Source organism: Crinia signifera, chromosome 3 (assembly GCF_055691185.1).
Source record: "Crinia signifera chromosome 3, ASM5569118v1, whole genome shotgun sequence".
Taxonomy (NCBI): domain Eukaryota; kingdom Metazoa; phylum Chordata; class Amphibia; order Anura; family Myobatrachidae; genus Crinia; species Crinia signifera.
Genome location: NC_139219.1, coordinates 160,724,554 through 160,744,494, shown reverse-complemented (window position 1 = coordinate 160,744,494; position 19,941 = coordinate 160,724,554). Strand labels below are relative to the sequence as shown.

General features: G+C 44.4%; 1 protein-coding gene across 4 annotated transcripts in view; it reads right to left on the bottom strand.

The window, feature by feature from the left end:
• GOPC (golgi associated PDZ and coiled-coil motif containing) overlaps positions 1–8,057 on the bottom strand; it is a 28,744-nt gene extending 20,687 nt beyond the window's left edge. Inside the window, exon 1 of one of the 4 annotated variants that reach the window (XM_083176825.1) lies at positions 7,400–8,057. In XM_083176825.1, coding sequence (XP_083032951.1) covers positions 7,400–7,660 — 261 coding nt within the window. In that variant the 5' untranslated portion in view covers positions 7,661–8,057. The remainder of the gene's footprint in view (positions 1–7,399) is intronic. The other 3 variants (XM_083176824.1, XM_083176827.1, XM_083176826.1) reach the window with 3 other exon arrangements.
• Positions 8,058–19,941: the final 11,884 nt, after the last annotated feature.

Below are 19,941 nucleotides of genomic sequence, written 5' to 3'. Positions count from 1 at the left end.
CGGACCATAAGGATGACATAACACAATCTAATTTTTTTTTTAAATCTGAATTTCTCAATAATAAACATTCGGCCTGGGGATGCCATGAAAAAATACTGTTGCTCTAGGGCGAAGAGATCCAAACAAGTTTGCGAACCACTGCAGTAGCTCATAGAAATATAAGGGCAGAGCCTTTTTAATGGGGCTATTAGTATCTTTAATAAGTTGCTTACATCAGACAGGCTGCGACTCTCCTCAATGTCCTGATGATGGGACAAGCAGCTAAGACAAAAACAAAATGTATGCAAGCTTTATTATAATTAGCCCAGTACCAAACGAAGGGTCATGCATGGTCCAGAAATGGCGCATTGAGTATGCGATAAGGTTACACTTCACATGAGCCTATGAAACTTTTGTGCACTACTGGAGTGCCGTGTGAATAGCACTGAAACATTGCAGTGGCTTAATTTATGGACAGAAGTGCAGGCAGGCAGACAGACAAACAGAGACACAGACAGACAGAGACACAGACAGAGACACAGACAGACAGAGACACAGACAGACAGAGACACAGACAGACAGAGACACAGACAGACAGAGACACAGACAGACAGAGACACAGACAGACAGAGACACAGACAGACAGAGACACAGACAGACAGAGACACAGACAGACAGAGACAACCAGACAGACAGAGACAACCAGACAGCCACAGACACCCACACACAGCCACAGCCAGACACAGACAGCCAGACACAGACAGCCAGACACAGACAGCCAGACACAGACAGCCAGACACAGACAGCCAGACACAGACAGCCAGACACAGACAGCCAGACACAGACAGCCAGACACAGACAGCCAGACACAGACAGCCAGACACAGACAGCCACAGCCACAGCCAGCCACAGCCACAGCCAGCCACAGCCACAGCCAGCCACAGCCACAGCCAGCCAGACACAGACAGCCAGCCACAGCCACAGACAGACAGACAGACACAGACAGACACAGACAGACACAGACAGACACAGACAGACAGACACCCCCCCTTACAAATCCTGCTTTTGCAAAGGATGCTGACTGGATTGATTTATTTATTTATGACTCAGATACATCCCAAATATATTGGTGTAAATCCCTGACTCAATGCCCAGTTTGGGGAAATCAGGATCAACTTTGAGATTCCCTGATCACAACCAAAAAACTGTCAAATCAGTTAATTTTGAATAGGTTTAATTTCCCAGATGGATCTCCGATCCTTACTTGCCACCAATCAGGACCAGATCACGGGGTAACAGACAGTATTTCTGCACCAGAACTCACACAGCCAAGGTGCCCACCCGACGGCAGAGTTAATTGATAAATCACTGTGCTCGGACAGCACATCGCAAGCTGCTAGCAATGGCCAGAGGGTAACATGAATAACTCCTCACACTGCTGCAGTGTGTGTAATTAGTCATTTATCAATTAATGGTCTAGCCAATGCTAGCAGCAAAAGTAGCTAGCACTGTGAGATGCTAGATGCCCAACAGACCTGCTGTGATTGATGCTGGAGCCTACCTGGAGGTCAGACACAGCCCAGGAAAAAATACACATTAAGTACAGGGATCTCACCTCCTGTGTCTATAGCTTAATGTTCCCTCTTGACCAGTTTCAATGTCTGTTCCAGTCTCCCCCCACAGTATGCTGTCTATCAATATAGTCAGGATTTAGCTGCATGTACAGACAACGACCCATAGGAGCGTGCATCGTGAACAATCTAGTGCAGGCATGTCCAACCTGCGGCCCTCCAGCTGTTGTGAAACTATACATCCCAGCATGCCTTACAATAGTATTACTATTAGAGAATGCTAAAACTATTGCAAGGCATGCTGGGATGTGTAGTTTCACAACATCTGGAGGGCCGCAGGTTCGACATGCCTGATCTAGTGTCTACACTAGAGACAATATGCACAAAAATATCATTAGCGATTGTCATTATTGTGCATATCATTTATTTTATTGTCTGTGTACACACCATGAGGGATGAAGTACAGTAACATCTAATTAAATGCACAAAGGCAACTGAGAGATCCAGAACAGGCCCCTGGGTTCGACAATGTCCAGGTCGACAGTCATTAGGTCAAACACTAATAGTTGACAGTGACTAGGTTGACACCAGGAAATGGCCAACATACTATAGATCACCATTGACAGAAAGTCAACATGGTAGACAAAAGGTTTTCCCATTTTCTTTTTGGTGTAGACTGACTTGGATTATACTTTAATATCCAAGTTTGCACAGAGAATATAATAGTGTGGCAAGTGCAATTAGGCACCGTGTCAGAAGCATGGTGAGCACGGTACACTTACATGGTGTCCATGTCGACATAGACACCAAAAACATGAAAAACTCATATCCACCTTGTGGGTGTCGCATGTCCATGTCGACCTTAAGCTTGTATCCACTTTCTGGCAATGCCAACCTATGGTATATCGAACATTTGCAGGTATGTTTTAATTATATGCTAAGGTCAAATAGGTTTCATTACTGGAGCACAGTAAAAGAAATGTTTATAAAAAAAAAAAAAACTTACATAACAGCTCTCAATATGAAGAATCAGATATAGGGAGGAGGGGTGTTACATTTTGTTGAACGGTGGTTGTGTTCTAGCTGGGTACAGCAACCTTTTTAACTTCTCCCTATCAACTCTTTAGCATGCCAAAACTATTTTTGATAGTTGTAGAACACTGGACAATCAATTTTTTTTACTGTAGAATTGGTCAGCTACATATTTATTACCTAGCCGAGTTTAGAAACAGTCCTATCTATGTTCCTCTTTTGGCATTTGAAATGTTAGCAGGTATACAAGATCCAAGTTGTCAAATAGCCATGGCTCTCACTATTAGCTCTTTGTAGATGTAAAATCTAAATAAGTAACACATTTTATTCTATAAGAATAACATATCAACAGGCCTGAATTTGTTGAAAAGTCTCATAAGCATAGGCCAAAAACATTGTTGCCGTTTGTGCACATCAAAAATAAATAAATGGTATGGTGTGTACACACGGCAGATCCTGCTGTGAGATGCGAGTCCCGACGCGATCAGATCGCATCGGGACTCGCATCTCGCGGCATACCAGAGGGGCACAATTTACACTATATAGTGTTGCCTGCCCTCTCTATCTGGCTGCACTGACACGGATGCGCGCATCGGACTCGCAAGCCCTAAAAATACCATTTTTTTTAAATGATTTATTTTTCTATTTTTATTACACAGAGAAACCTGCATGGATCTGACTGATCCGTGCAGGCTTCAGCCAAATACACCTGGAAAATTAGTATTTCCCAGTTGTATTTTTTTGCTGAATTACCAGCCAAATTCAGCAGTACTAATTAGGCCAGACCCCAGCACCCTGTAGTACAGACCTTCAGACATGGGTTGATAAATTGCATGCAATATATCTGATGTGAAAGTTCAAGAGAAATATCATGCAATTTCAAGTGCCAGATAAATTGCCCTAGTGCAGCGGTTCTCAAACTGTGGGTCCTGACCCCAAAGTGGGTCCCGACCTTCTCAGCATGGGGTCACGACTCCATGTTCCTGACCATCAGGCTGATAACTTTTCTTACCTCAGTCAGGGATTCAAGGAGTCTGAAAAGTCTGTTGGATTGTCTGTTATTTCAGGCTCTTCCCATCATTTTGTGCCTCCACAATGCTGCCATGTATGTGCTGTGTGCTAGCTACACATCTGATGTGATGACCTCCTGGAGTAACTTGCTGGGGTCCTGTCATTATTTTTATTGTCTGATGGGGTCCCAGAGCAAAATAGTTTGAGGACCCCTGCCCTAGTGTATGGGGGCCTTTACGGTACTTATGTATTATCTGGGCACCCGATTTTTTCATCGCATGCCACTACTTATGGCATGCGATGCGATTTTTCATTGTAAAGACCCGATTTTTAATTGTATAGTCACCCATGGGTGATTTCATACCCCTACTATCCAACTACGCATGGAGTTGATTTTATATAGTGTGGCGAGCGCAGCGAGCCACCGAACCTGAAGCGTGGCGAGCGCAGCGAGCCCCGTGAGGGGACGCGGATTACTTTACATGTATTCTGCGTCCGCTCGCCACACTATATAAAATCAACTCCATGGGTAGTTGGATAGTGGGGGTATGAAATCACCCATGGGTGACTATACAGTACAAATAAAAATCAGGTCTTTACAATGAAAAATCGCATCACATGAATTGTATGCCACTATATTGCATGCGATGTAATACAATGAAAAAAATCGGCCACCCAGATATTACACAAGTACCGCCTTTACTTACAATTGTAAGGAAAACATGAACTGTTATGTGTGCAAGGGTTTTCCATAATTTGCTAGTATTAAAGAGCTTAAAGCAGCTTCTAAAAATGCATTAAATGCCAGTCCAGCAGCACAAACACAACTGTATTCTACATGAAAAGCTTCTTCTCCTTGGGAACTGCAAATTCTGTAACTACTTTTCCCCCCCAGGGATCTCATCTTCTGTTTAATTGAACAGAAAAGTTTCTCATTCACCATTTTAACATGACCAATGGGCTTGGTATGGGGAGAGCAGTAAGAAACCACAAGATTGGTGATATCAGCTGATAAATTGTTCATGCAACCACAACCCCATAGGCTGTATGAGTCACAGAAATGGAGAAACCGTGAGACAATTATTATAAAAGTACCATTATCTAGGCTCCCCTCAGTAATAACTGAACAAGAAACAATGGTGGACCTTCAATTCTGAGCTAGATAAGTGCCATTGGAACACTATGGGAATATTCAAAACATCGCACAATTTACCCTGCACCAGCAGAGAGAGGCACAGCAAATGAACGGTCTTACATAATTCTAAAGGGCGGGTATACACACAAAGATTTCTGTCCAACCTATCTGGTGGGAACAAAAAATATGGAAATGTATGAGATAACATTAGAAGAGATCAATTGCTCCCAAACACTGGAAAATGGATAAAAAAATGATTGTTCGGTTTAATTTGATAAATCAAACAACTTTAGCAAATGTATCTGAATTACTTGTTTGTTTTCCAGCATTTGGGAGCAAATGGTTGAGTCACATATGCTCCCACACATTGACAGAATTGTGTTCCCACCAGATGAATCTGTAGGTGTTTACACCCACCAAGAGAGTTCCATACCCTTACTGCCCGGACCGTAAAAAAGCGCTTTCTTTTAACGGTATGGAATCTTTTCTCCTCTAGTCTGAACGAAGACACACGTGTCCAAGTCTCCTAAAAACAAAGAGGTTGCCCGATAGTTCAGAATATTGCCCTCTAATCTATTTGTACATGTTAAGCAGGTCTCCTCTTAAACTTATCTTCTCCCGTGTAAACATCCCTAATTGGGCTAATCTATTCTTGTAGCTTAAAGACTCCATCCCTTTTATTAACTTGCTTGCCCTTCTCTGAACTTTTTCAAGTCCTTCCATGTGCTTTTTTGCAGTGTGGGGCCCAGAATTGCACTTCAAATCCAGAAGAGGTCTAATCAGTGCCTTGTAGTAGGGTAGCAGCTAGTTCCCCTTCGCCGTAAGGACCTGGGGAGGAGAGGGGGCGGGAGAGGGGGCGGGAGAGGAGGAGCAAGGTCAGAACAAGACAACTTTTTTTTGAGCCGACATGTGCCGACAGGCGGTATTTCATGCCCTACCATCCACTAGGGCGTGGAGGAGGTTATTAAAGCTGTGGCGAGCGAAGCGAGCCACCGTGCCCGAAGCATTGCGAGCGAAGCGAGCTATGCGAGGGTCCATTTGGGTCCCTTCTTCTGAACTTGCTCCTCCTCTCCCTGCCCCATCTCCTCCCCAGGTCCTTACGGTGAAGGGGAACTAGTCTCAACCCTTGTAGTAGTAGTAGTAGTAGTAGTACGTTTATTTATAAGGCGCCACAAAGTGTCCGCAGCGCCGTACATAGCAAACAAAAAACCGTACAGGGTGTGTTGATAAAAACAGCATAAATAGGGGTATGGCTGGTAGAACTAAAATCAGCATCAGTTCAGAAGTAGGTGTGGAAATTGTCGGAGACTGAAGATGAAGTAGAGGAAGGGAAGAACGGGGCAGGACCCTACTCATAAGAGTTAACAGACTAAAAGGAGGTGGGTGGACGAACGTGATTAGGTGAGAGGTCAGTCGGCGGCGAAGAGAACGGGAGGGAGGGTGGATAGAGATCAGTGAAGAGAGGTAAGAAGCGGTGGAGGAGGGAGCCTTGTAGGTGGTGGTGAGGAGTTTAAAGAGAACCCGGAAAGGAATGGGGAGCCAGTGAAGAGATAGACAGGGGGGGGGGCGGAGGTAGAGGAAGATGAGCCTAGCAGCAGCGTTAAGAATGGATTGGAGAGGGGTGAGGCGGGCAAGAGGTAGCCCAGAGAGAAGGATGTTGCAGTAGTGGCATAACCAGATTTCCATTCCTAGGACCTTATTCTGATTGACTTGCAAGGCTGCATATTTTGCAGCCTTGCAAGTCCATCAGACGCAGGCCACCCCCACCCCCTCCCCTCGCAGGACCCCAGCACAGCTGATAATGGATGATTTACATAATCATCTATTTGCAGGCGGTGAGAAATCATTCGATGGTCACCTACCATCAAATGATTTCTCCAGCGTTCGCAGTTCAGAGAGACACCTATATAGTGACTCTGAACTGCAGGGGGTCCTGTACGAGTACAGAGCGGGCAGCTGACATCTAATGATATTAGCTGCCCACCCCCAACATGTCCATCACAGCCTCATTAGCCTGAGAACGCCCATCGTTCTCATGGGAACGCCCATGAAATGCTGGGCGTTCCCATATGCTAATGAAGTTGTCCTGCACCTCCCACCCGCTGTGTAGGGTGCATACACACCCGGCAAACCAAAATTTCACCATGGGTTCACGCACCCTGCATCTGCACAGAACCGTGCCTGCGCAGACGCTCAACATCGGTCCTCTATGCGATGACACGGTGCACTGCTTTAAGTAAAACTCTTCACAATTAAGTCATATACAGTAGTCAGCCATACTAAGTTGTTTCATAACAATTTATGATTCTTTGGCTAGGCATACATACTGCAGCTTACTGACATGATTCTGACGTGTGGGAGAGACATGCTTCATGACAACCCTGCAGTGAGTGAGATACAGCAGTATGCAGACAGCTCGGAATAAGCTTATGATGTCATGTTGTGCCTAGTGACATTAGAGCAGGCTTTCCCAGCCACGGTCCTCAAGGCACACCAACAGTGCAGGTTTTAGTGATATCCAGGCTTAAGCACAGATGACTTAATTAGTACCTGAGTGATTCTGATTAAACCACCTGTGCTGAAGCCTGGATATCACTAAAACCAGCACTGTTGGTGTGCCTTGAGGACCGTGGTTGGGAATGCCTGCGTTAGAGGCAGCCCCTGTGCTCACCTCCAACTTGTGGTTGATCTGGCTGACCGTCTGCGCCTTGTGACACAACTGAGCGAAGCAGGAGCTCAGACTCGTCATCTTCTGCCGGCCCTCATAGGTGATGTCGGCCTGGTCAGGGTCTATCTCGCCCAGTAGTAGATCCACGTCTACGAACGCCTTATCAAACTCCTTCTCCAGCACCTCCAGCCATCGGAACATGGACATCCCGGGCACCGGTCCGGAGGGGGCGGCGGCGGCGGCTGAGCACGGAGCCACCGACATGACGGAACAGCGGAGAGCAGCACAGCAGCAGCGGAGACCTGAGATAAAATCTCACACAGAGTCACCGTGACCCGCGCACTGATTGGCTAACCACGGTGTGCACAGGGGCGGAAGAGCCTCCAGATTGGCCCGTCACTGAGGGAATCTGTGGGACGCTCGGTGCTGCTGCACAACGAAGGACAGTGATTGGCTGTTCCAGGACCCGGTGCTCTAACACTAATTTATGATTGGCTGATCTTAAGAGGCGGTGGGCGGTTAGTGTAACAAACATAGACTGACAGCCTAAATATGTGTACTACCGAGCCCAGATCCGATTCCAGTATGCGTCTTGAGTTTCCGTGTCACTGTTCCTTTAGCGGTGTTCTGTACTTGCCGCTGGGGCAGGACAACTATCTCTGTTTTAGGGTAGGGAGCGGGTTGTTGCCTATCCGTGTGTAGACAATCATTTGTTTCTGCCTGCCACAACTGACAGACTGCAGACCAGAGCAAGTGATCACGGAATAATCGTAGTGTCACGTGACGTGATCAGAACTCAGTGTGTAGTCGGATTTTGTCTACGGTTATCTACTGTCATGAATTTACTGTTCATGTTTCCACTTACAATATTACATTGGTTATGTAATGCTGTGTGTAGTAGTGATTTATGTTTCTGGGTGCATACAACAGGTGTGATTCCATTGCTTTATTTATCTCTTATGACCTCATAGCTAGACATGCATTCGTTTATCCATGCCGGCTTGAAGAGACTTCACAGACCTGTTCATGCTAAGGCAGTGTTCCTGAAATGGGTGTGAGTCCTCTACATTTTTCAGGAGTGACGGTCAGTTTTTTAGCTTTACCCAGATGGCCGATGTTGCAAACATCATGATCAATGGTTGCAGTGGTGTCCTGATGTTGCATATTCAGACTCAGCACTCGGATCTGCATTGTAGGCCTTTGGTGTCTTTAGCATATTTTCTATATGCAGTGGCAATGCTGTTAGCGTTTTACAAGCCCCAAAACTAAAACATGGAGAACAGATATTCAGAAGGACAGCAACCAATCCTTGTAATTGAAGAGAAGCTCTGGAAAACCAACCACTGTAAGCAGAGCTGAGTCTACTGTGGAATACAAGATAATAAAGCAGAGGTGCTAAAGGATGCACTACTCGGTTACGGCCCAATGGATAAATGGAACTGTTCAACAAAACCCAGTAGAAAAGACATTTTCAGGCCCTAATGTCAGAACCCATGAGTCCAGTGGAACCACACCACAAAATATAGTTGCAGCAGTCTGTTTACTCTAGCTAGTATAAGTCCTAAATTTATCTGACTTGTCTATGATCAGGAATTTGAAGAAGATGGAAAGACTCTCTTTTTGTTGGGGCACTCTTGAAAATTAAATTGTTACGTTAGTGCTAGGAGTATTGTTGATGTGTACTGTAGGACTATACACAAATTGGAATAAGTACTGTCAGTGAATAAATGGGGGAAAAAACCCTGTATGGTAGCTTTTATTTAATACTTAGCTTTTAATACTTTATTTTAAAATAGGTGTACTAACACTCACACACATATAATGACACACAAAACATTAAATATATACAAATATGTACACAATATTGAATGTTGTTGAATGAGATAAAGGGGGGAATTTACAAAGCCAAATTCGTGAAAAAAATCGTATTTGCATATGAAAATAAGATTTTTTGGGGGGGCGTATTAGTATCTTGGGTATTTACTATGCCATAAATATGAATTTTCGTATTCGTATTGATGGGACATTCGTATTCGTATTTACAAATATGAATGATTACACCTACGATAGAATACAACAGAAATCACCATTCAAAAGAATGGTGGATCCTGATTTACTAAATCAGGCATAAAACACCCGCGAATGGCATGCCAAATACGGCAGGAAAATACACTTTATTTTCCTGCCGTATTTGGCAGGATCCTGCACGGATCAGTCAGATCCGTGCAGGCTTCAATGTGTAAAAAAAAAAAAAATAGCGTGGGGTTACCCCCACGGCTGAAACCAGCCCCAGGCTGAAAGAGCCGAGGCTAGTAATAAAACGGCCAATCAGCCGAATTTTGAGGCTCCTGATTGGCCGCTATGCGGCCAATAGAATCATTCGGAGGAGAATCGCTGAAGATGCTTCTCCTGTTCGAACACGTATGCAGTCGTATTGATTCGTATTAAGAATACGAATACGATTTTCTGTATTCTTAGTAAATTTACCCTAAAATCTCTCTAAAGGTGCGCACACACAGGGGTGATTTTTGCTAATATCGTGGACAATAGAACACGCTCCTGCGACCAGCTGATTTCCACTGCCAGGCTCCCCCGGCAGTTTCTTTTTCATCAGCGACCATCTCTGGTCGCTGATGCAAACGGGATTCTGAGCGATATATCACTCAGCGATATATCGCCAACCCATATTTCGCTCGGCGATATATCTCTGCCATGTGTACGCACCTTGACTCCCTGCTGAATGATATGAGGCAATGTAGACTGCCAATTGACTTTCATTCATAAAGTGTAACAATGTATTAAATAAACTACCACTATAAAGAAGAAAATAATATGTTATTTTGTCTTATTTATGGTCAATGTACCAGGCAAAACCAGTGCTTGTGGCTGCCAATCATAATATATGTGGACAAACAGAAGCAAATCCTGTCCCTCACCAGATAACTGTGACATATAAACACAATGCACTTAATTTAATATTTTTTTTCTGAATTTCCCTATAAGAAGCATTTGGCCTAGGTGTGCCTTGAAAATATTTTGATGCTCTAGGGTGCTGTGATTCGAAAAAGTTTGGGAACCACTGCCCTAGTAGATACGCCCGATTGGATGAAGATACTATGGTTGGAAGCAAGGAGCTGGGGGAGCTGGAAGGGAAAGGTTCCTCTAGCAACCAGAGGAATACCACCTCTGGCAAGGAGGGGAATTCGGATAGGAAGGGCCAAAGACAGATAGTGGTGGTAGGGGATTCAATTATTAGGAAAGTGGATAGGGAAATCTGCTATCGGGACCGTGATAGGCGTACAGTCTTTTGTCTCCTGGGTGCTCGGGTACGTCATATCGCGGACAGGGTGGACAGATTATTGTGAGGGGTTGGGGAAGACCCAACGCACTTGGTGCATGTCGGCACCAACGACAAAGTTAGCGGTAGATGGGATGTCCTCAAAAAAGACTTTAGAGACCTAGGCAATAAACTTAGAGCGAGGACATCTAAGGTAATAATCTCAGATATATTACAAGTGCCACGAGCTAGCTCAGGGAGACAGAGGGAGACATGTGGCTCAGAGTTTGGTGCAGGAGGGAGGGATTTGAATTCTCGGTCAGGCGCTATCTTTATTGCCATGATGGATTGCACCTGAACGAAGAGGGCAGGGGTGCTTGGGAGTAGAATGGTGGGAAGGTTGGAGGAGATTTTAAACTAGGAAGGAGGGGGGAGGGAATAGATAGAAATAGTGGGGGAAAAATTGAGGATAGTGTGGAAGGCACAGTAAGCTTTATTATAGAGGAAGTATGGGGAAGGGAGGAAGAACTATTCACGCTAGAGAAGAGACGTTTAAGGGGGGACATGCTCAACATGTACAAATATATCAGGGGCCAATAGAAGGAACTCTCAAACTCCCTTTTTTCTGCTAGAAAGGAATCTAGGACGCAAGCAGTGGCGTAAATAAGGCTCCGCAGCCACAGCAATGGCGGGGGGGAGCCGGTGCCACAGGGGCGCAGGTCGGAGCCCCACCGATGCTGGCGATCTGCTGCTACCTGCAGCCCAGATAAGCTAGAGTAGACAGTAGAGCGTACGGACTCGCTAGCTCCACAGCCAGCGAGACTAGAGTAGCAAAGTCTCGTGACTGCACATACCCGGCCGGAAGTTGCTCCGGGCAGCGTCAAGCACCATGGGGACATCAGCCGGCGGGTGTGCGGTGCACGCACGCGCATACCACAGCAGAAGTTTGAACAACGCCGAGTGATGGACGCTTGGCCATGGGATAGGACTTATTCCACATACTTCCATCTCCATCTGTCAGTAAAAGCAGTGCGGTCTGTCGGCAGACCCTAAGGTAATACAGGCAAAGGTACACTGCGGTTGGAACGTCCCGCAAGCCCTCCGCACCACCCGCCTGCACTGTGACTTATTCCTGCACTTCATTACTTACTTGCTGCAGGAATCTCCCCAACCATCCATCCTGCCCAATCCATCCACCACGATTTTTGCATCCATTGTATTACCACCCATAGTATGGTAATAGGTTGGCAAAAATACTTTGGCTGGGGGGAGCAAAATTTATAGTTACGCCACTGGACGCAAGGGCACGTGTTTAGATTTAACCCCTTCCCGACATTTGACGTATATATACGTCATGGCCGGGATGTACTTCCCGACACATGACGTATATATACGTCATGACTTTAAACTGTCACCGCGTCTAGGGACGCGGTGACAGAGGGACGATGTCTGCTGTCCCTGACAGCAGACATGTCCCAGCATGCCCAGGGGGGGCGGCGATGCCTCCCCCCCGTCGGCGATCGCTGCGATTGGCTGTTCAATGTGAACAGCCAATCGCAGCGTTTTCCTGTGTTACCGGCGAATCAGACGCTCGGTAACACAGGGATCAATCACCGCCGGGTGTGAGGGGGTCACCGGTGATGACCACACCTCACCCCACCTGCCCCCAAGGCTGTGATTGGTCCGTCGGACCGACGGACCAATCACAGCCATGGCGCGTGATTTAAACTAACGGTGACTGCGCTGCAGACGCCATTCCGGTCTGGAATGGCGTGCAGAGCGGTCACCGTGCCAATCTGTCGTGATATACTGATCTGATCCTTGCCTGATACTTACCTGATCACCGCTGGTAGCGTGCTGCCAGCAGCTGGATGCTTCCTGGATCTTGTGACTTCCTGTGTGCTGCTGCTGCAGTGTCATAGAGTGACAGATAGTGAGAGATAGTGACAGAGAGTGATAGAGAGTGCTATATTTTGTGTCTGCTGCCCCCCCTTTTGTGCTGATCAGTATATCTGTGCTGATCAGCAACTTTTTGGGGGTGCAGGGTTTTTTTTTTTTATATATATATATATATATACCTATCAGTTGCACCAAAGGTTGTGCTGCCTGTGCAACTGACTGCTGCCCCCCCTGCTGCCCCCCCTTTTGTGCTGATCAGTATAAATTAACTGATCAGCAACTTTTTGGGGGTGCAGGTTTTTTTTTTATATATATATACCCTGTCAGGTTGCACCCACAGTTGTGTGCCTGCTGCCCCTCACTGCTAATCAGTGTTGCATCACTGCATCACTGATCTGCAGGGTTTTTTTTTTTGGAGAGTGCAGTGGGGTTTTGTTTTTACACCCACGTTGCTTTTGTGGGTGTCCTGTGGCCGCTGAGCGCTGATCAGTGACGTACATCACTGAACAGCATTTTTGGCACAGGGTTGATATAATTTTTTTTCTGCATTTTGTTTAAATTTTTTTTTTTTTTTGGAGAGTGCTGTGGTTTATTTTTTTTTAATTGTTTTTACACCCACGTTGCTTTTTGTGGGTGTCCTGTGGCCGCTGAGCGCTGATCAGTGACGTACATCACTGAACAGCATTTTTGGCACAGGGTTGATATAATTTTTTTTCTGCAGTTTTTTTAAATTGTTTTTTTTTTGGAGAGTGCTGTGGTTTATTTTTTTTAAATTGTTTTTACACCCACGTTGCTTTTGTGGGTGTTCTGTGGCCGCTGAGCGCTGATCAGTGACGTACATCACTGAACAGCATTTTTGGCACAGGGTTGATATAATTTTTTTTCTGCAGTTTTTTTAAATTTTTTTTTTTTTTTTGGAGAGTGCTGTGGTTTATTTTTTTTAAATTGTTTTTACACCCACGTTGCTTTTGTGGGTGTCCTGTGGCCGCTGAGCGCTGATCAGTGACGTACATCACTGATCAGCATTTTCGGCACAGGGTTGATCTAATTTTTATTTTTTTTATTGGGATCAAATTCCTGTATAAAGTATTTTTTTTTCTGCACTACATACACACTACACACTACATACCCCCCGTGTTGAAATAAAGTTTGTACCCCCCCCCTACACTATACACGTGTTGAAACATTACACTTACAGAAACACAAAAATAAAAATGGCATCCCAAATGTCATCCCAAATGTCATCCCAGTCATCCAGAAGAATGTATTCAGCGGAGGAGGCATATGCCATGCTTGCCTCTGACTCTGACACAGCCAGTGATGCAAGCGGGGAATTTGAAGGATTCGTCTTAACCTCCTCTTCCTCCTCTAGTGATGAGGGACCCCCTCAAAGAAGCCCCCGTAGAGACCCCCCCCCCAATGATTGATCTCGTATGGACCCCACCACCAGACAATTTTGAGCCCTAGGTTCCTGAGTTTTTGGCCATCCCAGGAATCCAATTTGATTCAACAGGTCTCAGAGAAATTGACTTTTTCAAATTATTTTTCTCTGATGATTTTATAAATTTAATGGTGGACCAAAGTAATTTATATGCCCAGCAGTTTATTGCTCAAAACCCCACGTCATAATTTGCTAGGTGGACCCCTGTAGATGCAGTAGAGATTATGACGTTTTGGGGTCTGGTGTTACATATGGGCATAGTAAAAAAGCCAGAAATTAGGCAATATTGGAGTACAGATGTTCTGTACAGCACCCCACTTTACCGTATGGCCATGGCTCGGACTCGTTTTGAGACAATCCTTAAATTTTTACATTACACCGATAATGCACAGTGCCCACCCAGAGATGATCCCACCTTTGACCGGCTATTCAAAGTCAGGCCGGTCATTGATCATTTCAGTGCCAAATTTGCAGAGATGTACATCCCTGAAAAATTTATTTGTATCGACGAGTCCCTTATACATTTTAAAGGAAGGGTTAAATTCCGCCAGTACCTTCCCAGTAAGAGGGCAAGGTATGGCATAAAAATGTATAAACTGTGTGAAAGCACCTCAGGGTACACCCACAGGTTTAGGGTATATGAAGGGAAGGATTCAAGAATTGAACCGCCAGAATGCCCCCCCTCCCTCGTAGGTGTTAGTGGAAAAATTGTCTGGGATTTAGTGCACCCCTTCCTGGATAAAGGTTATCACCTCTATGTGGATAACTTTTACAATAGCATCCCCCTGTTTAAGGCCCTTGGTTCAAGAGGTACAGCAGCTTGCGGTACTGTGCGCAAGAACCAAAGAGGCCTCCCAAAAACGCACATTGCCCAAGTACTGAGAAGGGGTGAAAGCAGGGCACAATCCACCGAAAATATGTTGTTGGTCAAATATAAGGACAAGAGGGATGTCCTTATACTGACAACAATTCATGGAGACAGTACCACCTCCGTCCCTGTACGAGGTACCAGTACCCACACCTCAAAACCTAATTGTATCCTAGATTACAATAAGTACATGGGCGGAGTGGATCTTTCAGATCAGGTACTGAAGCCGTACAGTGCCCTGCGGAAAACAAAAATCTGGTACAAGAAGCTGGCCGTGTATATCATCCAGATGGCACTGTATAACGCTTACGTGCTATTCCGTTCTACCAGCCAGAGGGGGACATTTATGCACTTTCAAGAGGAAGTCATAAAGGGCCTAATATTTGGGAACCAGCAGGCAGAGGGCCCCAGTACTTCTAGTACTGGCCCCCGTATTGTACCAGGGCAGCATTTTCCTAACTAAATCCCCTCCACTGCCAAAAAGGGCAGGACACAAAAAAGGTGCAAAGTTTGCTATAAAAAGGGAATAAGAAAGGATACTATTTTCCACTGTGAAACTTGCCCCGACAAACCCGGCCTATGTATAAAGGAGTGTTTTAAAATATACCACACATCTATGGATTATTAGGTTCATCATTTCACCGTGCTTCGGGGGTCTTGCTAATGCCACATAGCACCCACCATTCATTCCACCAGAATCTGAGCTGCAAAATCCCAAAATCACTCCTTCCCTTCTGAGTCCTGCCATGCACCCAACTGGTAATTTTTGGTCACATATGAGGCATTGCCATACTCGGGAGAAATTGGGGCACAGATTTTCGGGTGCTTTTTCTCCTTCATACCTTATGAAAATGAAAAATTTTGAGCCAGAACTGCATTTTTGTGTAAAAAATTTAATTTTTCATTTGCACAGCCCAGTTGTATCAAAATTGGTGAAACCCCTGGGGGTTTGAAATGTACACTATACCCCTAGTTGAATTCCCTGAGGGGTGTAGTTTGCAAAATGGGGTCACTTGTGGGGGGTTCCACTGTATTGGTGCTTCGGGGGTCTTGCTAATGCGACATAGCACCCACCAACATTCCACCAGAATCTGTGCTGCAAAATCCAAATATCACTCCTTCCCTTCTGAGTCCTGCCATGCACCCAAATGGTATTTTTTGGTCACATGTGAGGCATTGCCGTACTCGGGAGAAATTGGGGCACAGATTTTGGGGTGCTTTTTCTCCTTCATACCTTATGAAAATGAAAAATTTTGAGCCAGAACTGCATTTTTGTGTAAAAAAATGTAATTTTTCATTTTCACAGCCCAGTTGTACCAAAATTGGTGAAAGCCCTGGGGGTTTGAAATGTACACTATACCCCTAGTTGAATTCCCTGAGGGGTGTAGTTTGCAAAATGGGGTCACTTGTGGGGGGGTTTCACTGTATTGGTGCTTCGGGGTCTTGCTAATGCGACATAGCACCCACCAACATTCCACCAGAATCTGTGCTGCAAAATCCAAATATCACTCCTTCCCTTCTGAGTCCTGCCATGCACCCAAATGGTATTTTTTGGTCACATGTGAGGCATTGCCGTACTCGGGAGGAATTGGGGCACAGATTTCGGGGTGCTTTTTCTCCTTCATACCTTATGAAAATGAAAAATTTTGAGCCAGAACTGCATTTCTGTGTAAAAGATTAAATTTTTCATTTTCACTGCCCAGTTGTACCACAATTGGTGAAACCCCTGGGGGTTTGAAATGTACACTATACCCCTAGTTGAATTCCCTGAGGGGTGTAGTTTGCAAAATGGGGTCACTTGTGGGGGGGTTCCACTGTATTGGTGCTTCGGGGGTCTTGCTAATGCGACATAGCACCCACCAACATTCCACCAGAATCTGTGCTGCAAAATCCAAATATCACTCCTTCCCTTCTGAGTCCTGCCATGCACCCAAATGGAGTTTTTTGGTCACATGTGAGGCATTGCCGTACTCGGGAGAAATTGGGGCACAGATTTTGGGGTGCTTTTTCTCCTTAATACCTTATGAAAATGAAAAATTTTGAGCCAGAACTGCATTTTTGTGTACAAAAATGTAATTTTTCATTTTCACAGCCCAGTTGTAACAAAATTGGTGAAAGCCCTGGGGGTTTGAAATGTACACTATACCCCTAGTTGAATTCCCTGAGGGGTGTAGTTTGCAAAATGGGGTCACTTGTGGGGGGGTTCCACTGTATTGGTGCTTCGGGGGTCTTGCTAATGCGACATAGCACCCACCAACATTCCACCAGAATCTGTGCTGCAAAATCCAAATATCACTCCTTCCCTTCTGAGTCCTGCCATGCACCCAAATGGTATTTTTTGGTCACATGTGAGGCATTGCCGTACTCGGGAGAAATTGGGGCACAGATTTTGGGGTGCTTTGTCTCCTTCATTCCTTGTGAAAATGAAAAATTTTGAGCCAGAACTGCATTTTTGTGTAAAAAATTTAATTTTTCATTTTCACTGCCCAGTTGTACCACAATTGGTGAAACCCCTGGGGGTTTGAAATGTACACTATACCCCTAGTTGAATTCCCTGAAGGGTGTAGTTTGCAAAATGGGGTCACTTGTGGGGGGGTTCCACTGTATTGGTGCTTCGGGGGTCTTGCTAATGCGACATAGCACCCACCAACATTCCACCAGAATCTGTGCTGCAAAATCCAAATATCACTCCTTCCCTTCTGAGTCCTGCCATGCACCCAAATGGTATTTTTTGGTCACATGTGAGGCATTGCCGTACTCGGGAGAAATTGGGGCACAGATTTTGGGGTGCTTTGTCTCCTTCATTCCTTGTGAAAATGAAAAATTTTGAGCCAGAACTGCATTTTTGTGTAAAAAATGTAATTTTTCATTTTCACTGCCCAGTTGTACCACAATTGGTGAAACCCCTGGGGGTTTGAAATGTACACTATACCCCTAGTTGAATTCCCTGAGGGGTGTAGTTTGCAAAATGGGGTCACTTGTGGGGGGGTTCCACTGTGTTGGTGCTTCGGGGGTCTTGCTAATGCGACATAGCACCCACCAACATTCCACCAGAATCTGTGCTGCAAAATCCAAATATCACTCCTTCCCTTCCCTTCTGAGTCCTGCCATGCACCCAAATGGTATTTTTTGGTCACATGTGAGGCATTGCCGTACTCTGGAGAAATTGGGGCACAGATTTTGGGGTGCTTTGTCTCCTTCATTCCTTGTGAAAATGAAAAATTTTGAGCCAGAACTGCATTTTTGTGTAAAAAATTTAATTTTTCATTTTCACAGCCCAGTTGTACCACAATTGGTGAAACCCCTGGGGGTTTGAAATGTACACTATACCCCTAGATGAATTCCCTGAGGGGTGTAGTTTGCAAAATGGGGTCACTTGTGGGGGGGTTCCTAACTTTTAGCATCTTATGGTGCCTAGAAACCTACATAGTGCCTAAAAAATAATCTCATAAAAAGGAGGCTCCAAAATCAAGTAGGTGCTCCTTCTATTATGAAGCCTGTGGTTTGGTCAACGTGCACACTAGGGCCACATATAGGATATTTATGAAAACAAAAGAATTGGGGGAATCAATTTTTAGTCACATTTCTCTAGTAAAATCTACTGTGTTCCTTAGAAAAATGTATTAAAATTGAAAATCTGCAAAAAAAATGAAATTTTGAAATTTCACCTACACTTTGTTTTAATTCCTGTGAAACACCTAAAGGGTTAACAAACTTCCAAAATGCTGTTTTGAATACTGTGAGGGGTGCAGTTTTTGAAATGGCATCATTTATGGGGGTGTCTCACATACAAGTCCCTCAAAGTCACATCAGAACTGAACTGGTCCCTAAAAAAATCAGTGTTTGAAATGTTCTTGAAAATTTGAGAATTTGCTATTCATATTTTAAGCCTCCTAGTGTCCAAAAAAATTAAAAGGAGGTTGAAATAATGATGGAAACATAAAGTAGACATATGGTCTATGTTAGTTATTAACTATTTTGAGTGGTATGATTATTTGTCTCACAAGCAGAAAATTTAACATTTTGAAAATTGCTAAATTTTCCATTTTTTTACGACCTTTTGGTATTTTTCACAAAAAAACACAGACTGTATCGACCCAAATTTACCACTAACTTGAAGTACAATGTGTCACGAGAAAACAATCTCAAAATCACTGGGATAAGTAAAAGCAAAAAAAAGTTATCCCCACTTAATTGATACATGTCAGATTTGAAAAAAAGGGCTCTGTCAGGAAGGCAAAAACAGGCTGCGGCGGGAAGGGGTTAAAAAAAAAAGATTTTGTTAATCTAGAAGAAAAAATTTCTTTACGGTCAGAGCAGACAAACTTTGGAACTCTCTTCCTTGAAAAGTGGTGTTGGCAGATACAATAAATTTGTTTAAAATAAGGTTGGATAAGTATTTATTAGTTAAAAATATCCATGGTTACAATTAAGAAACCTAATCGGTCTTTAAAAATATCAGAACATAATATACAACATGGGATAAGCTGATATAAACCTAGGTTGAACTAGATGGACGCAAGTCTTTATTCAGCCTTATCTACTATGTAACTATGTAAGAAGGGACCAATGAATACAAAGGTTATGAGAGTAATAAACATTCAAACGCATGTATTATACGTGATGCTAGTCTACCATTACAGGGTCTTTCTATAAATATGGCAGGTAATGCGGTGAGGGTAGAGGAAAAGCGGGATTAAAAATGCCTCTATCTGAATTCTAGGAGTTTAACTGGTAAAATGGGGGAATTGGAGACCCTAGCCTCAGAAGAAGATTTTGATCTGATAGGTATCACTGAAACTTGGTGGGACGAGTCACATGAGTGGGAGGCTAACATAAATTTTTAAGAAAAATAGATCAGGTAGAAGGGGAGGTGGTGCATGTATATATGATAAACCTTGCCTGAAACCCCACATAAGGGAAGATATTTACGTGGGAACAGGGGAGACGGTAGAATCTGTGTGGGTGGAAATTGCAGGTAATAATGGTGTGAAAAAGCTAATATTAGGGATATGCTATAAACCACCCAACACTAATACGGAAGATGAAAGAGACCTCCT